Raw genomic sequence first — 13,750 nt, 5'->3', positions numbered from 1 at the left:
AAATGCTTCTTCCAGATACTCTGAGGGATGAGACCCATTGCTTAAGAGGATGAGGAAGAAAGACAGAAAAAGAAAATCGGGCTCCTTGTCCCTCGCCAGGAACTCACAAATCTGCCTGGCGCGTTGAGCCCTACCGTTTGGCCTCATCACCCCCAGGGTCCCGTCCCGTGGCCGTACGTGGGTGCGCTGACAACTCGGCTTTGCTTCCCGTCTCTGTCCGGGTGTCGGAACCTAGGGTCTCTCTCACAGGTGGGCATGCGGTGGCCTTCCCCATTACAATGTCTGTGGGGGTGACTGGGGGCCAGGGCAGCTGGTGCGCCTTGGCCCAGGGTGCGTGGTGCATCGCTCGCCTCGAGTCACTAATAGATTCCATAAATTAATGGTAATCGTTGCTACATCTCATTAAGCACCTCCTGCATTCCCAATGCGCTGCAGGTGCCCTGCAACCATTTCCCTGTCCAGTCCCCACAGGGAGCTAGGAACCGGATATTATTTTTATGATTGAATTTTTCCTGGCTAAAGGAAGCTTTCTAACTTTCCCCGTGGACGCTGAACTAGTAGGAGATGAAGATAATTCTAAATACTCTGTTTTCAGCCAAAAGGCTAATCAGCCTGACCGCAGATGGCCCTTTGGTGGGTGCACCCCACCAGCAGCGTCTACAAAGTCAAAGCACCATCTGCTTCACGGTCACCAGCTGCTAGTTAATAAACATATTCCCAGTTCATGGGCAAAAGCCACCATTTCAGCGCAGGGACAGAGAGTCTGCCTTGATGATAAGCCTCCCGGGAGATGCTGACAAGTAGGGCCCGTTGGTTGGGACTCTACACATAGACCTTCCTTAGGTATGCGGCAGAAAGTGACGGTGGGCAGGCACACACTGTGCGCCGGGCTGGGCCTTCCCTTGCGTGTTCTAAAAAGAGCCGAGTTGAATCTGAAATGTGATCAGAGCTTTCTTCATCAGCTGCAATGTAATTATTTTTCTTAAATGTATACTGTGAGGCATTCTATGTCTGGGCATCTTCCTAGACGTTGAGTGAATGATTCTTAGAGTTGGATCAATGTAACTAAATAAAGAAAATTGCTGTTCAGCCAATCCTGCCTATGAGAGAGCATGTTAGTTCCTTTTCTTCCCAAACTTGAATTCAATTTAAAGGATTAAAAAATATGTATTTTAAATGCAAACCACATCTTGTATGTTTTCTGTGGCCGTTCTGGTAATAAACGTCTGAACCACATTGAGAGGGGGTTTCCCTTCCTTCTTTCCACTCCTCGAAAGCCAACAGTTTGCTGTCTAGTTTTTCATGTTTTTCCCTCTGCTTATTCAAGCATATCTGTATCTACACAGGCTTAGAGACCACTAACGTGGAATCACACCATACAGATGAGTTCGTATCTTTTTTTTTTTCCATGTTGCTACATACTGCTTGCCCCCCCTCCTATGAGGGAGGGTTTGTCCTCTCCCCCATGACGCCACCCCAGTAGCCCACCCACTGGCAGGAATCAGGGGTGTGCACTCAAACTCTGCTTCTCTGGCCAAGGTTGGGGGGGCGAGCATTTGATATCAGATGGAGCAGGGAGTCTCTTCCCTGGGATTCTGGGGCATCCTCTGGGTGGATGGATCTGCGTGTGTAAAGTCGGGAGTGTTTGCTGTCATTGTCCATCATCCAGGCTTCAGAGGAAACTCGCTTGCAGTGAGCAAAAGAATAACACAGATGTGCTGAGGAGAGAGGGAGAGAAAGACAGGGAGAGAGGGATGGAAGGAAGGGGATCCGGTGAGACGGAGGGGCAGGGGGAGAGGGAGGGAGGTGGGGCGGGCGGTGTTTTGGTTGTCTGTAAGGCTTCATTCCATTCCCAAAGCTCAGTTCTGCCCTTGGACTCTGTGAGGGTCCTTCCAGTAATCCTCTTTTGTGCTCCGTTGGCTTTCCATTCTTACTACCTACAGGTGGATTAAACATTCTAAGCCCCTCAAAATTTTAGAAAGAATTTCACTTTGCCTATCATACTTGTATCGTAGAGAGCGAATGATGCATCATTTCCTCCATGAGAGATATGGGCAGTGGTAAGTCGTTACTTTTTCAATACCCCCCCCCCCACCCCGCCGCCAACTTACTGACTCTCTGCTAAATCCTGGGCTCCTGAGGAGTTGATCGTGTATGGGGGCATGGAAAACACAACAAATAAATCAACAAGTTCAGAAAATTGTGAAACGTATAACGAATGGCACGAGCACAGGGTATGACGCCAAGGCTGAAGAGAGGCAGTGGTGTCTGTCTGCGACTGTAACCAGAAGCCTGCCTGGACCCTGTTATGTGGGTGACTGGAGGGGACTGCAGAGATGGAGTGTCTCAGACAATGCTTCAATCGTAAAATTAAGCAGAAACAATTTTTAAATCACCCATCTACTTGCCCCTAGAATACCCTCTTCATGCAAAGTCAGTGGTCTGGCTGTCTCCAGAGGGGGTTCTGGGGACGTCCTCAACAGTTCTCCGAAACGTTCCGGATTAACATCATACGCATTATTCCCAGAGCCTTTTTGTCCTCAAGATACTTATTCTCCCCTGAAGAATCATGTTCGCTTGGGCTGATAACTATCACCGTGGAGAGTAAAGGGTAATTAAGTGTCCCGGTGGACCTTAGTCTGGTGATGATGTGAAAATCTTTCTCTCTCTCTCTCGATTTTCTACCTTCCACCTGACTGAACTTGGGGTGCCCTGTGTGCCATGCTGCTCAGAGGCGTTGCGTGTTCAACCATGAGGTTCTTTTCCAGGCGATGTCCTTCGAGGTGAATACCCTGTGTCTACCTTTGCCTTCTTTGAGACATTTTCTTCAGGAACCAAAAATCACTTTTGATCCTTACTGTCTTGGGCTTACTTGGAACTTGGTTTCTCTGAGGGATGGTTAGACAATCAGTCGTGGAATTTATTGACCTTGGGGGCAGTCTTTCCTATGGAAGACCAGGTCAGATTCTAACATACTTTACCAATTTATAAGTTGAGCCCAGCTGCAGAGAAATGAAATCATTAAAGGTCTAGGAACAAAATTTCTGGGCATCAAGTACAATCAGGAGATCTCAGAACAGGGACACTGGGGAAAAAAAAAAAAAAGGAAAAGAAAGAAACAGATCTGTGCTGCGGACTTGGACTTGATTCTGCTTCTTTTCTCCTGGGGATGCCGGGCCTGGAGGCGAGGGTGAGGAGCAGGTGATGCTTCCTTTCTCCAAATGTTAGGACAACATTTCCCATAGGCAGGAGACTGGATTTTTTAATGTCTTTTGGCAGGAGAGGCAGGCCGGACATGGTATGATTGCTGGGATGTTGTTCCAATGGCGATTTGGAGCTCAAGTGAAATGGGTTTTATTGCAAGGACACAGGCTGTTCTCAAGGAACCCAAAGTTAGATGAACATGTTGCTGGGCTCCTCGTGGGTAGGAATCAGGACTGGAGATGCACTGTTCGCTCTCCCCCACCCCGTGTCTCACAAGGGCGCAATCTTCCCAACTGGCCTCTAAGTGTGGTCGGCTCTTCTGTTTCTTCCAGCATGTTCCACTGTGTTAGCCTGCATGTGGCCCTCCCGTGGCTAGTTCAGGAGACTACAGACCTCTCCTCTGCAGGACCCAGTGCTGACTAGAAGGCCTCTCAGTGTCTCATTCAGATCCCAAAGAGAGAGAATCTGGCATCCCCAGCTCAGCAGCTCAGTCAAGCTTATGGGCTTCTGATATCAAATGGCTTGACAGCCCCAGAGCCCACAGGCTACCTACCCCTGTTCAGTCAGCTGTGGTGAGAAGGGACACAGGACCCTATGATTCACAACGTCAGATCACCTCTCGCAGTAAGAGTCGACAAGAAATGCAGTGTTCCCCCTCGTCACAACATCCTGAATAGGGGAACATCTTTCATAGAAAACCAAGATTTTCATCTCTGGTTATCTAGGCGGCCTAAAATTTGAATTTTACTCAGAGAGATTTCTTTATATCCACTTAGGTAAATGGAGGATAATTACATTCTCTCTGGAAGCTTCTGGTCATTCTGTAATGATTAGTGAGTCCGCAAGATGATCAGTCTGCTAGATTTGGGGGCTGTGAAATAAATTTCTTTTGGTGAGGAAGAGAGGAGTAACGGCTAAGGATTTCTTTAAATCTGAGTTCTTGCAGGAAGGAAGGTGCCCAGAGGAGAAAAAGATGCAGAGAATATATCGGGGTCGGTGGGGAAGAGAGCGTGTCGGGTATTTAACAATTCTGTTACCGACAGAGCTTTTTTTTTTTTTTTTTTTTTTTTTTTTCAAACCCTTTCCAGCCAGAAGTTGAACAAACCAGGTCTCAGTCACCAAGCAACTGTCCTGGAAAAGGAAGGCAGGGTGCTTACCCCTACAGGAGAGAAAGAGACACCAAATTAGATCCAGCCTCTGCTCTCAAAAGACAGCCTCAAATGAGAGGAAATTGCAGCTGCTCTCCAGGCTGACTGTGTAAGAGCCTGACGAGAGTTAACTCAGGGTAGGAAGAGTTGATGTGAAAAGCCGCGCTGGGCTTAGGGGCGGACCTCTGTGCTTGGGGAATTGGTGGCTATCTTCGAAAGACCTTTTTGGTTGTAGCTTGGATTGGTGAGAGTCAACATTATGACAAAGGGCACTTGCCAATCAGAACGGATACTGGTCCCAATGGAGGAGCACTGGGGGGTCCCTTGGGCTGCAGGCATGGGCTGCAAAAGGGGAGCATGGCCCAGGGAAATACCAACCGGTAGAAAGACTTCTGGTTTTAACAATTGGAGGTGCAATGTGGTGTTTATGGCTCAACACCTTCTGAGGGACCTTCTGAGGGAGGAGACTGGAGATACAGGCCTGGCTCCTGCTGGGGAGGGGCTCGAATCCATGTCAATGCGGATGCCCATCACTCAGGAAGGAACAGGGGAGTCCTCTATCTGGGGGACATTGTTCAACCAACATCCCTTCGATTAATAATTAGTCAGGAATAGCAGGTGGGGGTGATCTATTGATTGAAGATGCGGTGCCTGTCCTTTGTCAGCTGGAGTCTGAAAGGCGTTTGGGAAGAGGGTGACAGGCCCCGGACGCATGATAGTACTGGAGGGCTGACAGGACTTTCCACAGTGGAGTCCGGCCTTCACAGATAGGGTCAGTGACTTGGCCAAGTTCACGCAGCCAGAGACAAGCCCTTCCGGCCCAGGGATGGCTGCGGAAGGAGAAGAGAAGTCTTGTCAATCAGAGGCCAAGATGGCAGTGGGGTGGCCCAGAGGGGAGGATGGCCCGTCAAGAAGGTGCTGTATTCTCAGCAGTGGAGTTGGGTTTTTTTTTTGGGGGGGGGGCGGGAGTACGGTTTCAGAGGATTTATTCCTGCCGGGTTCACTGTCTGTCACTCTTCCTCTGGCCTGGCTTGGGGTGGCTTCGCGCTGTGGGTGGAAAGGCGCACGCCCCTGCAGCTTCCAAGGCTCATCTTCCCCGAGCGGAAGGCATCAGGCACCTCCTCCCGGCGGCCCCGCCGGCTTTGGTACGCCCCGAGGCTCCCCAGAGCTCGCCAGGCGCCAGGGCTCCTTGGGGCCGGCTCCGGGCCAGCCGCGGTCGGGACTCCGGCGAGTCCCCAGGTCCTGGGCCGCGCGCTGCCGCCCGCCCGGCTTCACCGCTCGGCTGCGGAGCCCCGCGCCGGGGAGGGGCGAGGAGAGCCGCAGCCCCCTCTGCCCGCCCAGACCGAGGAGGGGCGAGCAAGCAGGCGCGGAGCTGGGCGAGCGCGGGGCTGTGCGCGCGTCTCTCCGGGTACACACTCCCCGCGCCGCGCGCTCCCCGGGCAGGGTGGCCTCGGACCTCGGCAGACAGCAGCGGTGTGCGCCGCGCTGGCTCCGGGCCGCGTTCACCGCCTGGCGGGAGCCTCTCGTTGGGGTCACTCGACTGCTGCTCCTCCTCTCCCGGGAGCCAGCGGGGTGAGCTGGAGGCCAACCCGGCCGGACGCCGCGCTCCTATAAATAGCACGCGTGTGCTCGCCTGGCGCCCTCCCGGCTGCGCGAGGACAGACAAAGTTGTGCGCAGGGACTCGGGGCGCGCGGCAGCGGCTGGAGAGGACCCCGCCGCCGAGCCGCCTTGCGCCCTGGAACCGATCCCGCGACTCGGTGCTCTCCGTGCCCAAGACCCGGCCGGCTGCTGCCTACCTGCCGACGTCCGGGAGGCGCTGAGGTGTGGGGGATTTTTGGCGAGGCTAAAGTGGGAGTCGCTAGAGTCCTGGCCATGAACAGAGCCTCGCGTTCTTCTCAGTCCGGGAAACACCTTCTGCTTCTGTAATCCGTCCCTGTCGCAAGCCGGACGCTTACCCAACCGACATCCGCACCGCTTGGCACCCACCTATCCCCGAGGCTTTTCTTTGCGTCTCCTTTGTTTTTCCTGCTCCGTCGTCCACCTGGGGGTGCTTGGGTTTGGGGTGAGAATTTACTGCCGTTTTCCTGTTTGAGGTGTGAATGGGAGGGTTTGCGGACTTTTAGATGTCCAGGAACAAGGGTGGGTGCAGGGGCCCCGGGCAGGGCTGATTCTTGGGCGGAGGAGGGTGGGGTAGGGGGTTCTGCATGAGCTCCTTAAAGGACAAAGGTAACAGAACCAGCGAGAGAGCGCGAGCGGAGACTTTGACTTCAAACCACGGAATTGGGGGAAGTGTGCGCGCCGCCGCCGCTGCCGCCGCCGTTCCCGCAGCGCTGTCGATCTAGCCACTGGCAGCTTCCCGAGCGCCGGGGTCCGGGGCTTGGAGGCGAAGCGCGCGAGCAGGAGCGCAGCCGGCTGCGGCTGCCCACGCGGCTCACCATGGGCTCCGGGAGCCGGGCGCTGTCCGTGGTGCCGGCCGTGCTGCTGGCCCTCACCCTGCCGGGGCTGCCCGTCTGGGCGCAGAACGACACGGAGCCCATTGTGCTGGAGGGCAAGTGTCTGGTGGTGTGCGACTCGAACCCGGCTACGGACTCCAAGGGCTCCTCTTCCTCCCCTCTGGGGATCTCGGTCCGGGCGGCCAACTCCAAGGTCGCCTTCTCAGCGGTGCGGAGCACCAACCACGAGCCGTCGGAGATGAGCAACAAGACGCGCATCATTTACTTCGATCAGGTCAGACCCTGAGGGATGCAGGGCACCCAGTGTGTGTATGGATGGTGGTGGTGGGGTGGGGGATTGACCTCCCGGCAGCCCCGACCCAGGCTGCCTGCTCAGGCTAAGTTGGTCTGGCTGGGACGTGGGGGATCATTTTGGCACTCGCCTTCCCAAAGATGTCTGGGTCTGAAACTTCTGTCTCTCCCACCATCGCCCCTGCCCGCATTCTTTCCCTCCTGGCCTCCGGAGAGAGATGAGGGGGAGAGGCTGGGAGCGCAGAACCCAGCTACAAGAGGTCCGGACGAGTTTCACAGCAACAGGTCCATTGGAGCTGGCAGGAGTCTGGTCCCTGGACCTCGCAATCTCTTGGCGAGCGCTTGGACCCCGGGCTCAGACCCCTCCGCAGGGGCCCGCCCAGGCGGTTTCCGCGCGGTCCCCTCAGGGTTTCCCAATAAACGGGTTGTTTCCCCTAGGTGGAGAAACTTCTCCCCAAAGAGAGCTTCGGGGGCCCACATTCTCTGCAGAGGTCTAGCAGGTGGCCGCAGACAGTGGGCAGCGACAGACGGTGTGGGTTGGGTCGCACTCACCTTTCTGCTGCTAGGATCCCCACACACGTTGCAGGCGCCACTGCAGCGGAAAGCCTTTCTGTGGTACTTGGCGAAAAGTTGTGGAGGGAAAAGAAGGGCAGCTGCAGGGAGCTCCCTTTTGGGAAGCGCAGCGGGAGCCTTGGTGCTCCCAGACCCTGCTCTGGTCCTTTCCGAGAATTGCAAATTACTGGGGAAAGACAGACTTTGGGGTTGAGGGTAGGGGGTGGGAAGGAACTGATGAAGTCTATGGCTTCTTTTGAGCGACCTGGAGCTCTGGGGTTTGGCTAGTGGGAAACCCCAGGACTATCAGCTTAGCTTCAGCAGGGAGTCTTAAAACTGGAAACTGACTCTGGGGTTGTAATTTCAACCTTAACAGCACCCAGAGTATTTTCAATTGCAAAGTCACTTGTGTAGTTCACAGTTGTCTGCAAAGCCACATGTGTAGGAACACAGGTTAGGTGGTACTGCAGTGTGTGCCAGGGAAGGGAAGAGATGACATTTCCATTCCTTACTTAATTGTTCCTAAGTAATGTACTCTCCAGCTGGCCAGGCAGAGAATGCTTCTCTGGGGCTTACTATCAGATAGCCATAATTTTTAAGGAATGAAGCAGCCCCTTTGGGGTTTTGGTGCAGTGCTTTCCATCCTGATGGAAATGAAGTCGAGCACCACCCCTGGTTTATATTTCAGTGCATTAATTAAATGTTGGACCATTGTGGACATGGCACTGTACAATGACCTTTCTGTCAATTAGAAGAGGAGAGGATATGTCTTCTGTTTGGGAAGACATGCATCTCAGAGACCACAAGACACATTTACTTATAAGTCTCTATGTGCCTCTAATTACAATATAGAGGCAACATCCAGCCTTGTGTGTAGTCAACACTAATCAGATGTTTCCATTATTGCTAATGAATTATGCTACTCGTATCCGAGTCAGAAAGTCCCCGCTAAGTACCTCAAATTATTTTAAATGTGCTTGCAAAAATCTTTGTAACACCTCTGCTGGGGATTATTGCAAAGCTGGTGATTGGTTGTTGAAAGATCATTAATCATCAGGTCAGAGAAAGAAATCTGAGGATTGTTTGGAAGAAGGTGAAATCTCAGAATGAAATCATACACATATATGTACTTAAGTCGAGGGTTGAACCTGGTACATCAACTTGACCCGCTATGATATTCTGGTGCGTTGCTCAGGAGCGATAGTATGGTTCTAGGGAATTATGCAAAAGGCCTAATATTGGTGCAAATGTCGAGTTTACAAGATATGGTGGCAGATTGCCATTGATACAGTGGAAATCTATCCTTACAGGGACATCTGATTTTTTTGAATGCCAGTTGTAGATTTATTTCTTGGAGAGAAGTGGAATAAACCCCAGTTACTTTACAAACTTCCCACCCCCAAACATTCTCATTCTCCTTCTCATAGAAGGGACTGACTTACGTGACATTTGCAAATTTGGTTTAAGAGGTCACATATTGAAATTCAGAGTTAATTTCATAAGCAGTAGAAACAGGCTGCACATCTTGGAATACAAAATGCGTTGCTGCTTTCTTAGGAAGTAGTGCCTTATTTTACTTTTCATTTTTTACCCTTGAGTTTAAATAAAGAGTAGGTGATTGATAAGAGAATAATGGATAACACTGGCAGGAACACAAGAAAGCCACCAGTTTCACAGTCTGTCCTTATTCATGCTCTACTTTTTGGCAGCCTGCAAAGGCTGAGTCATTGCCAAAATATTATAATTAAGGCCTAGATGGCACAGGACTGAAAAATGGCCATGAATCTTAGGAGAGGTTTGGCGGAGGCTCAGGGGAGGGCCGGGCATTCACATCAGTCTGTGCACTGTTCAGTGTCATGGATTATGTCACAGGGTGGAGGGGGTGCCTAGGCCTCTGTGTGATGTGTCCAGGAATGACTGCAGAGAGCCCACGGATGCCGATTGGCTGTCTTGGAAACGTCATCTCTGGACATTGCAAAGGCTTATAGAGGATGGAGATATAAATACAGGGCAGATGCCTTTTATCTGACTCTCAAGGTAAAGCTAATATTTATAAGCCCTCCGTGTTACCTAGATGTTTCCAGAGCCATCAGGCCTTGCTGGAAATTGAGGCATGAATACAAAGCAGTTATTTTATTTTATTTTTTTTTCCTATACCATTTGAAAGACAGAAAAACCTTCCGTTACACAAATCTATTTTCTAAGTCACTAAAGAGGAAAAGAGTAGAACTCAATGTTTTATTCTCTATGGTTTCTTAAGCTACTTATGAAAGAAATAAAGAAAGCCAGAAGGAGAGAGAGAGATAGAGAGAAAGAGAAAGAGAAAGAGAGGGAGAGAGAAAGAGTGGTGGGCGAGAAGCAAGCAAGCCAGGAGGGAAACTTACTTACAGAAGAGACTATTGTAATAATTTACTGTTCCTTATTATTTTTATTTGTAGATCCTAGTAAATGTGGGCAATTTTTTCACCCTGGAGTCTGTCTTTGTAGCACCAAGAAAAGGAATTTACAGTTTCAGCTTTCATGTAATTAAAGTCTACCAGAGCCAAACAATCCAGGTACGTGTTGTGACCCTTCTCCTTCTCAACCCCCGAACGGCAGTGTTCAATCGGCAGTGGGTTATGTATGTAAGTGTTTAGCCAGAGATGTGTTTTCATTATAAAAATAAACAACCATCTTTATAGTTTATTTTTAAAGCACTTAATTTCCAATTTTCTTCTTTATTGCATCCGTTAAAGCTACGACAAGAAACATATAGAAAAATAAATGGTTGAATGTATTACCTTCATAACAACCCACCATTTAAAAAACATGTCTTAGTAAAAACTCAGTAGCACCAATCTCTTGATAAGATCTTGATTTCATTTAATGCCTATGCAAAAATTATTTAAACGTGTAAGGAAGAAACTTCTAAGACTAGCAGAACTTTACAGGTACATATTAAATAAAACAAATTTGCTATCATTGTTAAAAATTACAAGCTACTCTAGCCATTAGAACAAATTTATGAAGGAATAACTACTCAACGTACTTTTTACAAAAGGGTGATCCCCTGCATATGCTTTAAATAATTTATGCTCAGTTACTCTGATCCTAGTGAAGTCAAAAAAATTTCAGTTCCACAGTTAGCAACATACTTTGTGTTGTCCTTTCTCAGGTAATAGGCTTGACCTTACACTCAAAGACTAGTTCCTATACTATTCAAATATTCTAGAATGCTAGAATTCTAGCATTCTTTTATATCTTACGCTCCGTGTGTGTGTGTTGTAGACTGTGGCCATAACGAAGGGGGATTACCCTTCTACCAACTTTCACAGATCCTAGAGAATGGGTAAATCGATCATCCTCAGATTTAATTTAGGCGGTACTTTTTTTTGACATAAAAAGAATGAATATCTAGTAAACAAATTTACTAGCTTGGAAAAGCTTTTCCCAAGCTCTGATATTTAGAAACTTATGTACTATTTATCACAGTAAAATCAAAATTGTAGTGGGAAGAAAATTTTGAGTTTATGATTTGTTAATAATTTTGAATTTATTAATTGTGGCTTCTTTGCTAAGTATCCATCTTTAAAATCTTCACTAGCAGTGGTGATTATTATTTTTAATACACATTTAATGTATATGTATTATTTTTAATACACATTATCAAGTGGGACAGAAAAATAGAACACAACACCCCCCACAACACACATAAACACATTCCATAGTTTCAAATAGTCTTCACCACTATGACTGTGGTAGCCAACCAGTAACCTGAAAAAGATGTTGGTAGAATCATACTGTATCTGGGTTTATCAGAGCAAAGGGCCCTGGGCTTCTTTTTACTAATATACTGAGAAACCTCAGACTTGCTTTTTTTGTTTTTTTTTTAAGATTTTATTTATTTATTTGACTGACAGATCACAAGTAGGCAGAGAGGCAAAGAGAGAGAGAGAGAGAGAGGAGGAAGCAGGCTCCCTGCTGAGCAGAGAGTGCGATCGGGGCTTGATCCCAGGACCCTGGGATCATGACCTGAGCCAAAAGCAGAGGCTTTAACCCACTGAGCCACCCAGGCGCCCTTCAGACTTGCTTTATTACTAAAAGATTGCTACTGAATGTGAGAAATAAATAAAACAGTGAGCTCAATGTATGCATTGAAGGGAGGCCAGTTTTCCCAAGGCGAGGTTGCTCTTCGTGGATAGTATTCTTTTTTAGGCATTTCAGGAAATTTCTATGGGGGAAATTAAAAAAAAAAAAAATCAGCCCAGTGGACCTACTAAGTGCACCCACTGCCGTTGGGATGAATTTGCTGAACATCAAATCTTTTACCAGGTCTGTCATCTCCGACATTATTCATTAGCCCTGGTAGATGTTTTCAGTGATTTATTTTTTTTTCCTCATAGGTAAACCTGATGTTAAATGGAAAGCCAGTAATATCTGCCTTTGCTGGGGACAAAGATGTTACTCGCGAAGCTGCCACTAACGGCGTGCTACTCTACCTGGATAAGGAGGATAAAGTTTACCTAAAACTGGAGAAAGGTAACTTGGTTGGAGGCTGGCAGTATTCCACGTTCTCTGGCTTTCTGGTGTTTCCCTTATAGGATTTGATTTCTCCATGACGTTCCGACCCCTGAGTTGTTGGAAGATCATTCTCTCATCATCCGATTGATGTCTTTGATCGGTTTCTCATGGGTGAATATGGATTCTCTTTAAGGATTCTAGGCCTGTCCGAACCAATACACAGTCTCACCGATTATTTTGTGTGTGTGCGCGTCTCGGTATACTTGGATGGGGACTCACAGCAGACATCGTATGTACCAGTGCTCACGTGTAACAGTTAAAAACTGTCTGCAAGGTTTATTCTGAATTTAATTTCCCGGCATCACTGAATCCGTTGCAGATGTGGAATTTTATTTATTTGTTTTTAGAAGATTGGCAACCGGGTCTAAGAATTAGAAAACTCAAGTTCTGACTTCAATCAACAGTTAGTGCGATCCTGCCAAAGAACTCTGTGCTGTGTTGGTATATCGATTATACTCCTTTTTATTCCTTTGGAATTAGTGTGTTCTGTTCTCTTACAGTAAGTGGAGAATTTTTTTTTTTCCCCAGTGACTGGCTTTGTGTCTTCTCTACAAAGAGGGTAACGGATGGCCCGCTCGCAGTTACCCTCTGAGATCACCGACATGACTTCCCTTTACAAAAAAGAACACTTCATAGTTGTATTTTAATTATATATGTGAAAGAGTCATATTTTCCAAATTATATTTTCTAATAGGAAGAATAGATCATAAGTCTGACAAGGAAAAAGTTGCTTACCCAAGTTCTAAGTGCTCAGCCCCCAAACCCCCCCCCCCCCCCCCCCCCCCAAAACTCCCTCCTCTTTGGGAAATCTTATACTTTCTTGCTCAGCTTGAATTAACATGATGGATAATAACCACATTATTAAAAACCTAAGGGATTTTTTTCCCTTGGACGTGACCACTTTATTAAAAGGAGATGGGATGCCCTTGTTTTTAATTATACCTATTTTTCAAGCCTTCTGTTGTGTTTGAAAGTATCATCTGGTTTTGCCTTAATTCCTTCAATTGTATATATTTATCTGTTTAGCTAATATTAAATCCAAATATCCCATATCTAAACTTAGTGCAATATCTTATTTTGTCTTTTGTACAGGTCATATGAACTCATAAAATTATTTATGTCTCTGTCATAGAATAAAAGTTCATATATGTTAGCCGAATCGTTTTGTCCTTCCGGCTCGGGGAAATATGTCTTCTCCGTGGGTTATTTCCATACCTTCTTTCCTTCCCCTTTCTCGTTTCCATTCCCTGGAGTTTACCAAAAGCTTTCTGAATCAGGGGGCGGCGGGGGCGGGGGGTTGGCGGCGGGGAACCTTCTCTGAATTGGCCTAGGAAGCCTTCCCTGTGTTTAATCTGTTCAAATCCAGGAGTCGTCAGCCTGCCAAAAGAGAATCGATGGACTCCGTAGACTTTTCTTTCAGAAGGGACTTCCTCCGAGGTAGTTAAGAGAATTGGTTAAAATCTCCGGCGGGTGCTCAGTGCATGGCCATGGATATAAAGACCACTGTTTTCAGTATGAAGTCTTTGGGGGGGAAGTTCCAC

At 48.1% G+C, this 13,750-nt stretch overlaps 1 protein-coding gene across 1 annotated transcript; it reads left to right on the top strand.

The window, feature by feature from the left end:
* Positions 1-6,560: 6,560 nt before the first annotated feature.
* Positions 6,561-13,362, top strand: CBLN4 (cerebellin 4 precursor). Its single transcript, XM_059408015.1, has 3 exons — positions 6,561-7,080; positions 10,088-10,204; positions 12,032-13,362. The coding sequence occupies exons 1-3, from the start codon at positions 6,790-6,792 to the stop codon at positions 12,227-12,229; spliced, it is 606 nt and encodes a 201-aa protein (XP_059263998.1). The 5' UTR covers positions 6,561-6,789; the 3' UTR covers positions 12,230-13,362.
* The last annotated feature ends 388 nt before the right edge of the window (positions 13,363-13,750 follow it).

Source organism: Mustela nigripes, chromosome 7, assembly GCF_022355385.1.
Source record: "Mustela nigripes isolate SB6536 chromosome 7, MUSNIG.SB6536, whole genome shotgun sequence".
Classification (NCBI taxonomy): domain Eukaryota; kingdom Metazoa; phylum Chordata; class Mammalia; order Carnivora; family Mustelidae; genus Mustela; species Mustela nigripes.
Note: the sequence above shows the minus strand (reverse complement) of the source record. Positions and strands in the feature narration are given on the sequence as shown.